The sequence below is a fragment of the Lissotriton helveticus genome, chromosome 1_1 (genome assembly GCF_964261635.1).
Source record: "Lissotriton helveticus chromosome 1_1, aLisHel1.1, whole genome shotgun sequence".
NCBI classification, from domain to species: Eukaryota; Metazoa; Chordata; class Amphibia; order Caudata; family Salamandridae; genus Lissotriton; species Lissotriton helveticus.
The window spans coordinates 268,599,579-268,612,066 of record NC_136057.1 but is presented as its reverse complement, the minus strand read 5'-3'; the positions used below and the strand labels follow the sequence as shown (position 1 = coordinate 268,612,066).

Sequence of the window (12,488 nt, the reverse complement as noted above, 5' to 3'; positions counted from 1 at the left end):
TACGGTCTTTTGCGTGGGAAGAGGCAGCATCCAGAGGATTTTCCTCAGCCATTTGACTATGGTGAGGCATAGACCGGTAACTTTACTGGCCTGTTGATTCATGGAAAGAGAGTTGTCCAGAATGAATCCCAGATTTCGAGCATGGGTTACCGGGGTGGGAAAAGCGCCCATCTGATCAGGCCAGTGTAGGGGATTCCACAAATCTCGATGTTTTCCTAGGACCAAAATCTCTGTCTTCTCACCGTTGAGTTTTAATTGGTTTCTTGTCATCCACTTAAGGATGTTTTGGAGTCCTACTTTAAGTGGAGAAGGGGAATTTGGACAGGATTCGGATAGGGAGAAAATGATTTGGGAGTCGTCGGCATAGGTCATAAGGGTAAGACCAGATTGCTCGACAAGGTCGGCCAGGGGTCTAAGATATAAGTTAAAAAATAGGGGACTGAGAATAGATCCCTGAGGCACTCCATGGGGGGCTGACAGGGTGTCCGAAAAGGCTCGTGAAGAAGTAATTTGGAAGGTTCGTTCCGCCAGAAAAGACCGAATCCATTCTAGTGCCTTTCCGCGTATGCCATTTTTGTACAATTCCTTAATGAGAGTTTCGTGGGAAATGGTATCGAAGGCCGCGCTCAGATCTAATAGCACGAGCGCGACAGTCTGACCTTGATCAAGAAGCTTACGAATGTATTCGGTGACTCCAAGCAGGGCGGTCTCTGTGGAAAAACCAGCCCTGAAACCTGACTGAGAGGGGTGTAGAAGTGAGTTATCTTCTGCAAAAGTGGATAGAACTGAATGAACATGTCTCTCCAAACATTTGTATGTGGAAAGTTGTGTTCCAATGATATGTTGCTGCATGTCTCATCACTAACCTGTGCAACCACAATCACATCTCTCACCCTCCTCAAAGATCTTCACTTGCTCCTCCTCCAAGTGTGCATCAAGTTGAAATCCTTAGGTTCATCATATGCAAAGCCATCCACACCAGTAGACCGGCCATTGTGGCAAACACAGTCCCTTCTGGTCTCCTCTGCATCAACCGCACATGTAAATGTAATGTTTGGAAGCAAACTTCATCTGAAATTGATTTGCACACTATGGAACTTCACAAATTAGCTCACATCCCTCATGTTCTCCCACCATCTCTATTTTATTTGGCACCTTTCTGTTGTGTAAATGTTTGCTTTACTGCTGAGATACTGGCAAACTTGTCTGTTCATCACACGTATTCCTTAGTCTATGATGGCCACGTCTCTGCTGCATTAATTACCACAATTAAATAAAATAAAATAGTGCACCAGGTTGCTCATAAAGCACACAGTAAAAGTAGAAGAAGATACATTTGTGTGAAATATCCGCTTAAAAAAGTGCAGCTCAAGCAAAAGTAAACACTAAAATGTCACCAATCTAGCCATGCATCTTGTGGACCTTAGCAATAAACAGATGTATGTCTCCTTTTATTCTGGATGTTTGGTAGATTTTGTGGCTATTTATGACGTGTTGCACAGGTGAGTCATAAAGTATTGTGATTAAATCAAATTTAGGATAATGACAGCGAAGGGATAACTAGCACCTGTTCTTGAATTGACACTTCTATTATTGATAAGAAAAGCACAAGCACAGCCGGTCTATCTTTGACAATCAAATTTCATTGAAGCACCTTCTCAATCAGGTGTGACCATAGAAGGCTACTGAGACATGTCGATAGCTTTCTGTTTATGAAACTCATACAGTTGTTAACTTAAGGCAAAGCATAAATTATTCTAAACCAAGGTTAGGAAAGTTTCTTCAAGAGGAGTGGTAGTCCCTCACATTCAGCATATCCATAAATCTGACCTCTTGAATTTTGGTAAAAATGTCAAATGTACTATCACTTTTCTAACTCGGCATGAGGGCAGTTGAGTTAGTCCTATGATTAAAAAATGAGGCAAATAACAGTCATTAGCACTCAATGTCAGTGGCTCTATAAACGCATTCAGTGGGAAAGAGCAGCTCTAACGACGAACTACATTGACCAGCCTAAAGTCATGAACTTAGGTTTTACATAGTTATTTGATAAGAAATATCCGGACTAACATAATTAGAACACATCATAGGATTCTCAAAACATAACAGGGTTTTACATATAGAAGTAATAGGAACATCAGTTGAGCTGTGCTTATATTTGATGAGGGCCTATTCAGCATTAGTGGCATTCCTGACTGTATCACCACCTCAAGATCTCAACACTTTCTGTTGACAGCCAACTTATCCAACTACAACTGGGCATGCAACAGTAAGATGCAGTGCTATAGCAGCTGTTGGTTGCAGGTTGCTTCAAAACAAGCATGCTTTACTATAACATACAAACCATGACATTTAAATGTAAGAAGGGTATCTTTGGTAAAGCATCCTATGTTTGTTTCCTTGGCTTCAGATTGGAGCAATAATAGAAAGGCTATCTTGTGGTTGCATTGTCTAACACTTTAAAATACTTTCACCTACGAGCACTGTACTAATCTAGGCAGCTCAGAAGTGGTGTGTGACAGTGCTCAAATCATTCAGAACCACAAGTAGTTAGTCTGCTGCACACATTCCATACGTAGTTGTTCGCTCTTCTATGTGGGACCATTCCTATGCGAAGCAGTATTGAAGTGGACTGAAAGGAAGAGATCTGCCAACTTACAGTACACATTTCTTCTGTACCGGAAGCCATGTAGCAAGTCGTATTGAAGGCATATTGGCCTTCATCAAAGAGATGCAACTTGAATCTCTGAAGCACTAAAGTGATGGCGGGTAAGTAAAGTGGCTAACCAATCAAGAGTATAGACCAAAAAGCAACATATTTAAAGTCATTTCATATTGTTTCTAGTATATCAAAGCTATTCTTTCTTTTTTATCTCTATAGTTAATGGTTATGTCGTTATATACATGTTTAAATTATTTTTACCAGAACTATGTTTCTGCAAATTTGAAATAAAAATACCAACTTTTGATTAATTGATTAAGTGTCATCCATTAGAAGGCAGAACCTTCCAACTCTTATGTCAGGTTGCAGTGATTTTCTGGTTAAAGGTTCTTGAACTTTAGTTCCATGTTTCAATAATATAATCATAATCATAATTTGAAAAATGCTTTCTGGATCAGAAGAGGAAGAATTTCACATTGCTGATGAATTTTAGACCTTCCATCCTCCGGACAGCAGAAGCCTTCTGAAATGGCAATAACATATAGATGGTTAATAAACAGCACATATGCTTTGTTATTTGAGAAAGACATCCACCATATGCAAATACAGAATTCTTTGTATATTTACTTGCATGTATGTTTGTGGTGTACTCAATGGCAAAAGATTAACCCCTTTGCTGCGGCGGCAATTCCGCCGCAGCGCTAGGGGGGAGAGGGGCCACGCGGCCCTCCCATGCTCGTGACGGAACCGCTCCGTCACAAGCACAGCGAGCCCGGCGCTCGTGACGGAGTGGTTCCATCATGGCCCCGCCCGCTCAATAGAAAGCGCCGCGCAGACGCGAAATCAGCGCCACGCAGGCGCGCCGAGCGGGCCGTGACGGAGCCGCTCCGTCATTAGCACAGCCCACCCGAGGCTTGTGACGGAGCGGTTCCGTCACGAGCATGGGAGGGGTTAAAGGATATGATAACTGAAGATTTAGCTATTAGGAAGATACCATTGGACATGAGATTATGGTGCCTCAATTTATAATGAGTAACTCTGAAGGAGAGAGTCAATTGATATCTGTACATGAAATTTTGCAATACATCTATAAGCTCCTGTCCTAATTTCTTCATAATCAGTGACCTGTGATGCACCCAGTCACCGATTATAGAGAAAAGATATCAGAAATCAACTGTAATAAGTTATTATATTCAAGTTCTGACATCACAATGCCTGCTGCCAGGGGGAAATGTAGGTCAGGTACCAGAATAGCCATTTTTTCTTTATTACAAATTGTATTGAATGTGTTACATCAACCATTAATACCACAGCTACATCCACAAAACACCACCAAGTTACTCATATACCCAATCTGAAGTAAGCTCCCCATTTGCTCCATATCTTTTTGAATTTTTAGGGGCAACCCCATCCATTGTACATAGGCATTTACAATTGAGAACACCAGTCTACCCTTGTTCTCCATTTCTGCGGGAGGGGGTGTTTGGGGAGTTTCACCATCTGGAAATGTCTCCCTTAGCAATGAATGAGGCAATCCCTATGAATGTAATGTCCGCCCGGGGGACCACAAGATCATCGATCATGCCCTGAACGGCCACTCTGGAGGTCAGTGCACCGGCTAGCCTCAGAGTTGGTGCTGTATCTGTTGCCAGTAAGGTGAGAGATCAGGCCAGGCCCAGACCATGAAATAAAAATCCAGCAGTAGTGAGGAGCACCAAAAACAAGAGGGTTGATGGATTTTGCCAGCATGGTGCAAACGTATAGGGGTTAGATATGTCATATGAAGGTAGTTTAGCTGGATCCGACAGAGACATGTGGGAATTACCAGGACACATGGGACCAGCCTGGTCACCCTCCTGTCCGTCTCATCAAGCTTGTCAATTCACCCTTCCCAACGGTTTCAGAGCATCAAATCCATCTGGAGCATTAACGAGTGAGCAGTTTAATTGAGACAGACAATGCGCTGCAACACTAGTCTGGTCTCGCAGGGGCTAAAGTCTGGGATGTCAGTACCTGAAGGGATGTTGAAAGTGAGGGCGTAGTGTAATTGTAAGTGTTTATGGAATTGCATCTGGTTGAGGTGATAGTGATCATTTAGTTCATGGCAAGTCAAGATATGATTCCCTGTCCATAAACGCCCAAGGACCGTAATGCCTATGGTGTCCCACTTGTGGAATCCTTCCAAGCTAGCTGTGTGATGCTGCCATCTCCCCATCCCAGAGGGCTCCAACCTAAAAACTGCATGGAGAATTTCCAGTAGCTATGGACTTCGTGTTTGATTTTGGGGAAGGAGTTGGGTATCATTGCGTCATATAAAATATCTAAGATGTAGTCTAGCCCTGGAAGGGAAAGCTATCCTGGGTAGGTTGGGTCACCCCACCTACCACTGAACTGGTCATTAGTGACAATCAGTTGTGAGGCCTGGTAATAGCAGTGTAGGTCCACCCGCCCTAGCGCTCCATCGTACAAGTATTTACTGCTGTTGCGGAAGGCAATTCATGAACAGCCACCAGACGAGAGGAATGCTTAGAGGATGGAGTTAAGAGTATGAGACTAGTGGGCGGGGATCAATCGGGAGCAGGAAGTGTAGAAGTGTGTACAGAAAGCAACAGAGGATCATCATCTTAAAGAGGAATATATGACCCATAACATGTAGGGGAAGTTGCCCCTACTTCTTGATATTGCATTTCATTTTAGACGCCAAGGGAGCCAGGTTAAGGAGTCGCATGAGATCCAGGAACTGGTAGATGTGAATCCCCAGGTACTTGAAAGAGATACATCTCACAAAGATGGCAGATAGCCAGTAGTGTGTACGCACATCGCCCTAGGCCAGGAGCAATATAAATTTAGATCTGTTCGCTCTAAGACTGGATGCCTCCCCAAATAGGTCATGGAGTTTAAGACATCGAGGCCTGTGGATCAACCAGGAGCAGTAGGGTGTCATCTGCATAATGAGCAATCCTTTCCTGTGGACCTCCATTCCAGGAACACCTGTAAAGCTCGGCATCACAGCGAATGAGCTTTGCGAGAAGCTCAATTGCGAGACCTAATAGTAAAGGGGATAAAGGACAGCCCTGGCGAGTGCCCCTGCACATAGAGAAAAGAGCAGAGGGCGAACCATTGACCCGGACATGTAAGGAGTGTTGGTAGTAAAGGGCACCAATAAAGCACTGTATGTTCATCCCCAGTCCAGCGCAGTCAAGAACAGACTGAAGAAAGGACCAATCCACTGTATTAAAGGCCTTTTCAAAGTCTATGAGGAGCAGTGCTGCTGAACGGTGAGAGGTGTTTATCCAGGAAAGCACCACCTGTAACCACCTAATGCAGTGACTTCTGCCTAGCCAAGGGATAAATCCACACTGATTACGATGGATTAAATAGGGAAGAGTGAATTGCAGACGGTTGTCCGGGATCTTGGAGAAGTGTTTGTTTTCTGTGTTGATCAGTGAGATGGATCTGTATGAAGAGCAATGGTCAGGAGAGAAGCCCAGCTTATTGAGGACCACAATAGCCCAGATAAAGCCCAGATGGAAAGGCTCCCCGATCAGTCACTTGGTGTAAGGCTTGAGCAGGAACAGCGTCAATTTAGTCCAAAACATCCGGTAATAGTCGACGGGGAAGGCATCAGGTTTTGCTTGAAGGCAGGTCGAACAAGGCGGAATCAATTTCGTGATGGGTTAGTCTAACTCTTGGGTTTATTCCTAATGTTGCTGAAAACTGTTTTTTTTGGGTAGATATATATTCTGATTAGTTAGGTTAACCTTTACTAGTGCTCTAAAATAAATGATATGTATGTGAGAGTGGGGCTATGGAGAGATGAGGGGCACATTTTTACGGTGGTTGTGAGGGAATCCGAGAAGGTGGTCGTGGGGGTATAGGCGCCAAGAATGATTGTCTCTAAAGTCGGCCCTGCATCAGCTGATTTGATACTGCTAAATTGTGCCTAAGTTTCAGCCTTAACATGATTGTGCTTGTCCACAATTATCCATTTCCTAGAATCTTCTATAGCCTCACTCAGTGGTGCCTATCCGGCGAGCTTGAGTGACCAGCTGTGGCTGGCTGAGGGTCCTAACTGTTTGTTTGTTTCTTTGTTCATTAGCAGCATGCAAAAAATATTTCTCTCTCTGTCTTACACATGTCAGTGGCTGCTGCTACTTCTGCCATGCTGTGGTCAGCACTGGGCAGTGAGGGGTCTTGCTCATGCCAGGGGTTGAGAGTTTAAATGGTTACTAGCAAGCCATTAGGGATAACTCTGTGATCAGATGTGGCCCGTGGAGGGAGTTGAGGTGGGGCAGGCAGGCGGGGCGGGGGAATTTCGTAGCGCATTTTGCGATGCAGGGCACGGAACGAAATTCGTTTTATTAATTTAATTGTTTACTTACCTGCAATCATCCAGATTCCGGTGTTTATCACCCCCCACCCTGCCCCTCCCCCGCCCAGCCTGCCTGCCCCACCGCAACTCCCTCCACGGGCCGCGGCAGGCTGTGATATCTCAAAGTCACCTGTTTGTTGAGGTGTCCACTGGTATTTCAATGTGCTATCCTACATCGTCAGTTTCTGCAGTGACTTTTGGCAGTTGCAGTGCCTCCACACTATGACATCGGCATGATGAAGGTTGGTGGTTTTCGACGCTCTTCCTTCTGCCTGCCTGTTATTGGGGCTACTTGCTGCATGGCCTTGCATTAGATCTTTCTCTATTCATGGCTTATATTGCCTTTGTGCACTCTATTTCTCCAGGTGTTTTAGTTCACTCACACATCTACAACTATGCCCATGTCTGATACAATGTGTACCCTTCTGTCCATCCCGCAGCAGGCTAGGGGCCACTGCCTCACTGGCTTCATTGGCCTACACAGTTTTTCTTACTCTGGGCTGGGATGATTTCAGTATGATCTGGAGCACGATTGAATGGGAGTGCTGTTGGATGCAGTAGTGAAGGATGCAGGCAGATGTGGGACAGCCATGGTGGAAGCCATAGCAATGTGGCCTCACTCAATAGGCTCCCCTTCCTGTTTTTAATCCTTCAACAAGTTTGCAAGGTTTTACAATTGCACATATCCTTCACTGAAAGGAAAAGATTTCCCTGATTGCAGGATAACCACATATCAAGACCTGACCCCTTTAAATCAACCAGGTAATATTAGAAAATATGGCTCCCAGAGCTTTTCTATTCCCAATAGAAAAACTTTGAAGAATTTCTCTTTCCAAGTTTCTATGCAAGGCTTTTGTGTGCACAAAAGCCCTCCACAGCAGAAGAGTACTAACTGTTTTCTGCATGGTATGTTCATTCAATACTACTTTCACTGTTAAGGAAGGATATATGCAACATAATCTGCTACAAAAGTCTTGATTTTTACTAAAAAATGACAACCTGGATCACTGCAAAAACATTTTCACATTTTCACAAGCCAAGCAGATATAGTGAGTGCTCACTGTTAACTGCGAGGCCATTGCACGTCTGGCAGTGATGCTCCAGCGGGTAACTTCTGGTTCCTAAATGAAACTGAGAAAAACTTTCACATTTAGTTTATTACTCACCAGTGGTCAGCATCTTCCAGTACCCTAACTCCTCACCCAGTCAATGTTTTCATACAGGGATTCTGGTGTCTCCTCTAACTCCTTATTCTTGATGCCCATCTCTTCAGAATGATTGACTGGATAGAGAAAGGAAAGCATAGTATTTGAAATTCTATTTGGAAGAATTTGCTGCACATTGAAAAAGCGTAAGCATTTTATTTGATTCCCAACAAAATTAAAAGGTTGACTACATACTGGTATTTTTGAAATCATCCTAATTTAACCGGTTCAAATCAGTAGGCAATAAACAATGGCAACATACCACTATTCTCACTGCCTTTCTATGGGATCCATCTGCAGATTGACAACTCTCTAAGATAGCTTGCGTGCTCACTAAGGTTTTGTTGGCCACTGGTTTACTTCTGCATTAAATTTCCTTTACGGACACACTACATCAAGGATCTGAGGCTTCAGACTGCGTTGCTTTGCATTTTATGTATTTACTGATAACGTTACCAATGGCACATGATCTCCAAAATGGTGCACAGACATAATATCGACTCCAAAATATCGTTTGGACAGAATATCGAGTCAAAAATATCGTTTTGACAAAATATCGACAGGACAGAATATAGACAGCCAAAATATCGTTTTTAAGGTAAGTGAAGTAATATCGACTGTAAATAATATAGAAAGTGAAAATATGTAAGTATATAATATAGATAGTAAAAAAATTGTTTTTATTTTTAGGGTTCAGGGTAGTTTTGGGTTTTTGGGTAAAGGGGTATTTTTAGGGTTCAGGGTCAGTTTTGGGTTTTTGGGTAAAGGGGTATTTTTAGGGTTCAGGGTCAGTTTTCAGTTTTTGGGTAAAGGGGTATTTTTAGGGTTCAGGGTCAGTTTTCAGTTTTTGGGTAAAGGGGTATTTTTAGGGTTTAGGGTCAGTTTTCAGTTTTTGGGTAAAGGGGTATTTTTAGGGTTTAGGGTCAGTTTTCAGTTTTTGGGTAAAGGGGTATTTTTAGGGTTCAGGGTCAGTTTTGGGTTTTTGGGTAAAGGGGTATTTTTAGGGTTCAGGGTCAGTTTTCAGTTTTTGGGTATTATTTTATTATATTTTGTTACTGTATATATATGTTTTAATAAATATGAAATAAAACAATATTTATTTAACTTTCATTAATTATGTAATTATTATAAGTTAATTTAAGTAATTTTAAGTATATTTTAGTAATTAATTATTAATATTAATTTAATTTAACACTGTTTTTAGTAAATACAATATTTTTTACAACTATATTTTTGTAAACGATATTTTTAACTCGATATTTTTGTACTTACCTGTTTGTAGATAGAAACTCGATATTTTGACTGTCGATATTTTGTCAACGATATTTTTGATAGTCGATATTCTGTCCCTCGATATTATTTCAGTGATCCCTCCAAAATAGTGTGTTCCACGCCCCCAAAGCAGCATAGATAATATGAACAAAAATGTCCACTGCATACAAGAAAAGCAATACTTAAGAGGTAAATGATATAGACGAATAAGACTGGTCAATTGCATCACAGAAATCAGTTCCTAGCTCGTATTAGGGCAGGCTGAGTACAACCGTACAGGTCTCCATCCTGAAGTACTTAACTAGAAAACATGTAGAGAAGACAGAGATACAGTTCGTTTTGCCTTTCTTGGAATTTAAATTACGATATAATCTAATGTCTATAAAGTGCCTTTGCAGTAAACTGATATAAATTTCCCTGAAATTCTACAGGGTAAATTTAATAGGGAATTTACTGAGGAAAGGCATCCAGTTTGCTATGGTAAAAGTGACAATCCATTTCAGACTTCTGAATTAAACAAAGAAATGAGACATTGAAGCGAGTATTATTCCTATTCTCCCTCTACATTCAGGAAGTAGAAACATAGGCCAGCATCCTTGAAAGGGCAGTTCCCATGGCTTCTCCATTTTCCTTTACTGTAATGAATGGCATTAACCTATCAAACAAAGAATCCCATTTGACATCCTCCGCTCACCACAGAACGGTGCAGTCCTGTTGCTACCCTCACTGTCTGATGCTCCGCACTCATCTCGGACACTCCATCAGCTGACCCCAGAAATGACTGCAGTTGAAACCACGAGGACCCCATCCATGCACTTAGCACAGGTTTCTTCAGTGCTTGCGGTGTATCTTCTTCTTGGTACTCCTATGATAACTAAATAACACATCTTGGCTGCTGCAAAACTTTCAGCACAAAGCCATAGCTTCAACCTCAGATGAGAACATAAGGAGGAGAATGTGTGCTCTTCAGCTGTCAGGAAGCAACCATCATGTGAGCAGCACATGTAAACTGCCGGCCTGGTAAACTGGTAGATCTTAGTGTAAAATTGAAAAAGGAGCAAATTATATCAACTTGATGGAGAGTCCTGCTAAAATGTCCTGACATTGTTTTTGTGGCCAGAGAGGGAGAAGATAGCATAAAAGGACGTGTAACATTGTAATGCAGGAGTGCTAATGCAGCGGTAATGGCTGAAGAGATGGAGATTTAAAGAGTTTCAAGATGTCCGGCTGCGTCTGCAGAAGCATGTGCCCGCAATGGCAGCCATCTTGAAATGTTTTATGGCAAAAACGATTCCCAGGTAACACGCATGGGCACGCCCTGTAGAATACAGCTTTTACTGGTGTAAAATGATCGTTGGATGGCCCTGAGCAGAATAATCCGGACAAAAAGACAATCAAATTTGGCAAGCAAAAGAACACTTAGTAAATGCTCAATTTTCGAAGGGATTTTTGTATATAGTACCCTTAGGCTCTCTCTTCCTGGATAATCTCTAGTGCTAATTTTCTTCTCATCGTAATTTTGCACTGGTGCCTACTTGGAGATAAGTGAAAGAGGTGAGTCTCCATGCAAATTACACATGTTGCAATTAGGAAAAGTTAAGTGAGTTTAAAATATTTAACAATTCAACAATAGTGATTATTAAGGCGAGACTAATCTAGGACTTTCATGACAAGTTAATTCATGATGAATAATTTTCGGTTCATGGCGTCCATTGGAAGTGGCTGAGTCTTCAAGACCGATGAGGGAGCTCAGCAAACAAATGCTTCAACAGAACACATTTCTAAAGAAATCAAGCTTAGACGCAATGCATAGAGTGAGGGGAAGGGGGGAGTCAGACATGGAATAGGGAAAGAAAATAACCAATGGATTTCAGCGTAGACGGGTAATCTTATTTAGGTTGTTTCTACCTACAACAGAAAAATCCATCACCGAGCAAGGATACCTCAATTTATTTTTAATTCAATTATCAGCCTCTGCTATTGCTCACCTGGTCGTTGAATTTCTCTTCTCTTTTTAATAATCCATGCAATCAAAACAACAAATGGGACAATCAGCAGAACAGAGATCACAGGAACAAGAGGAGACCGTATGTCCGACTGTGCATCCCTCTGCTCTGTGCCTAAAAGCAAATGTACAACGTCAGCAAAAAATATATATTTTACTTCAATTCAAATCGACTCACCCAAAGTCAAGGCAGATAGTTTGAAGGAAATTAGCGTTAATGACGATTAGGGGCACGCATATTCGGAGGTAGTATGGGGATTATTCCCAAGGGCAGAAGTGCAGATGGACATTTTTGAGTTACACTGAGAGAGAGTATTGTAGTCATGGATTGGAGGAGGTAGGTTGATTCAAATAAAATCACAAGTATTGTCTTAGGCGTGATTGCGCACAAAGATGTGAAGTGTGTTGGTTTAGTTCCCTCAGTGCCAGCGAGAGTTAGATCGTAGAAAATGAATGCAAAGGAAAAACTGGAGAGGGTTAGAAGACGCATTTTGAGTTGATACAGAAGATCAAAAGTGACACCACTGGGTGGTAGAGATTGGTGGCATAGGATGATTTAGATTGAAGCACAGAAAAGAAAAGAGTTTGTGACCTATACACTAATCATACCTTATGCTGCACGAGACTGCTTAATATGACCTACCTGCACAGGTAACCCCCGCATCTTGCTGGTGACTACAGGTATGCTCGCCCAGTCTCTTTGATTCACACTGCCAGAGGAAAGATTCTGTCCCTGTGCATTTGACGCTGTCGAGCCAGATGGGCCCATGTCCTTCTCCGAAGTGGGCTCCTTCTACCCAGGACTCTGCGTGTCCACATCCCAGCTCCCTGCAGACCACCTCGGCTGCTTGGATACCCCAGAAGCTGCCGCAGACTGTCCCCCAGCGGTTACTGAACAAGATTTCCACTCTCCCAGAGCAGCGGTCTGTGCCGTTCACCAGTCTCACCTTGCCATAATCTGGAAGAGAATCG

The 12,488-nt window shown here is 42.4% G+C and overlaps 1 protein-coding gene across 1 annotated transcript in view; it reads right to left on the bottom strand.

The window, feature by feature from the left end:
- Positions 1–2,141: 2,141 nt before the first annotated feature.
- LOC144791724 (CD5 antigen-like) overlaps positions 2,142–12,488 on the bottom strand; it is a 95,529-nt gene continuing 85,182 nt past the window's right edge. Inside the window, exons 5-8 of the mRNA XM_078666526.1 lie at positions 12,160–12,474; positions 11,500–11,631; positions 8,201–8,316; positions 2,142–3,185 (exon numbers count right to left, since the gene is read on the bottom strand). Coding sequence (XP_078522652.1) covers positions 8,225–8,316; positions 11,500–11,631; positions 12,160–12,474 — 539 coding nt within the window. The 3' untranslated portion in view covers positions 2,142–3,185; positions 8,201–8,224. The remainder of the gene's footprint in view (positions 3,186–8,200; positions 8,317–11,499; positions 11,632–12,159; positions 12,475–12,488) is intronic.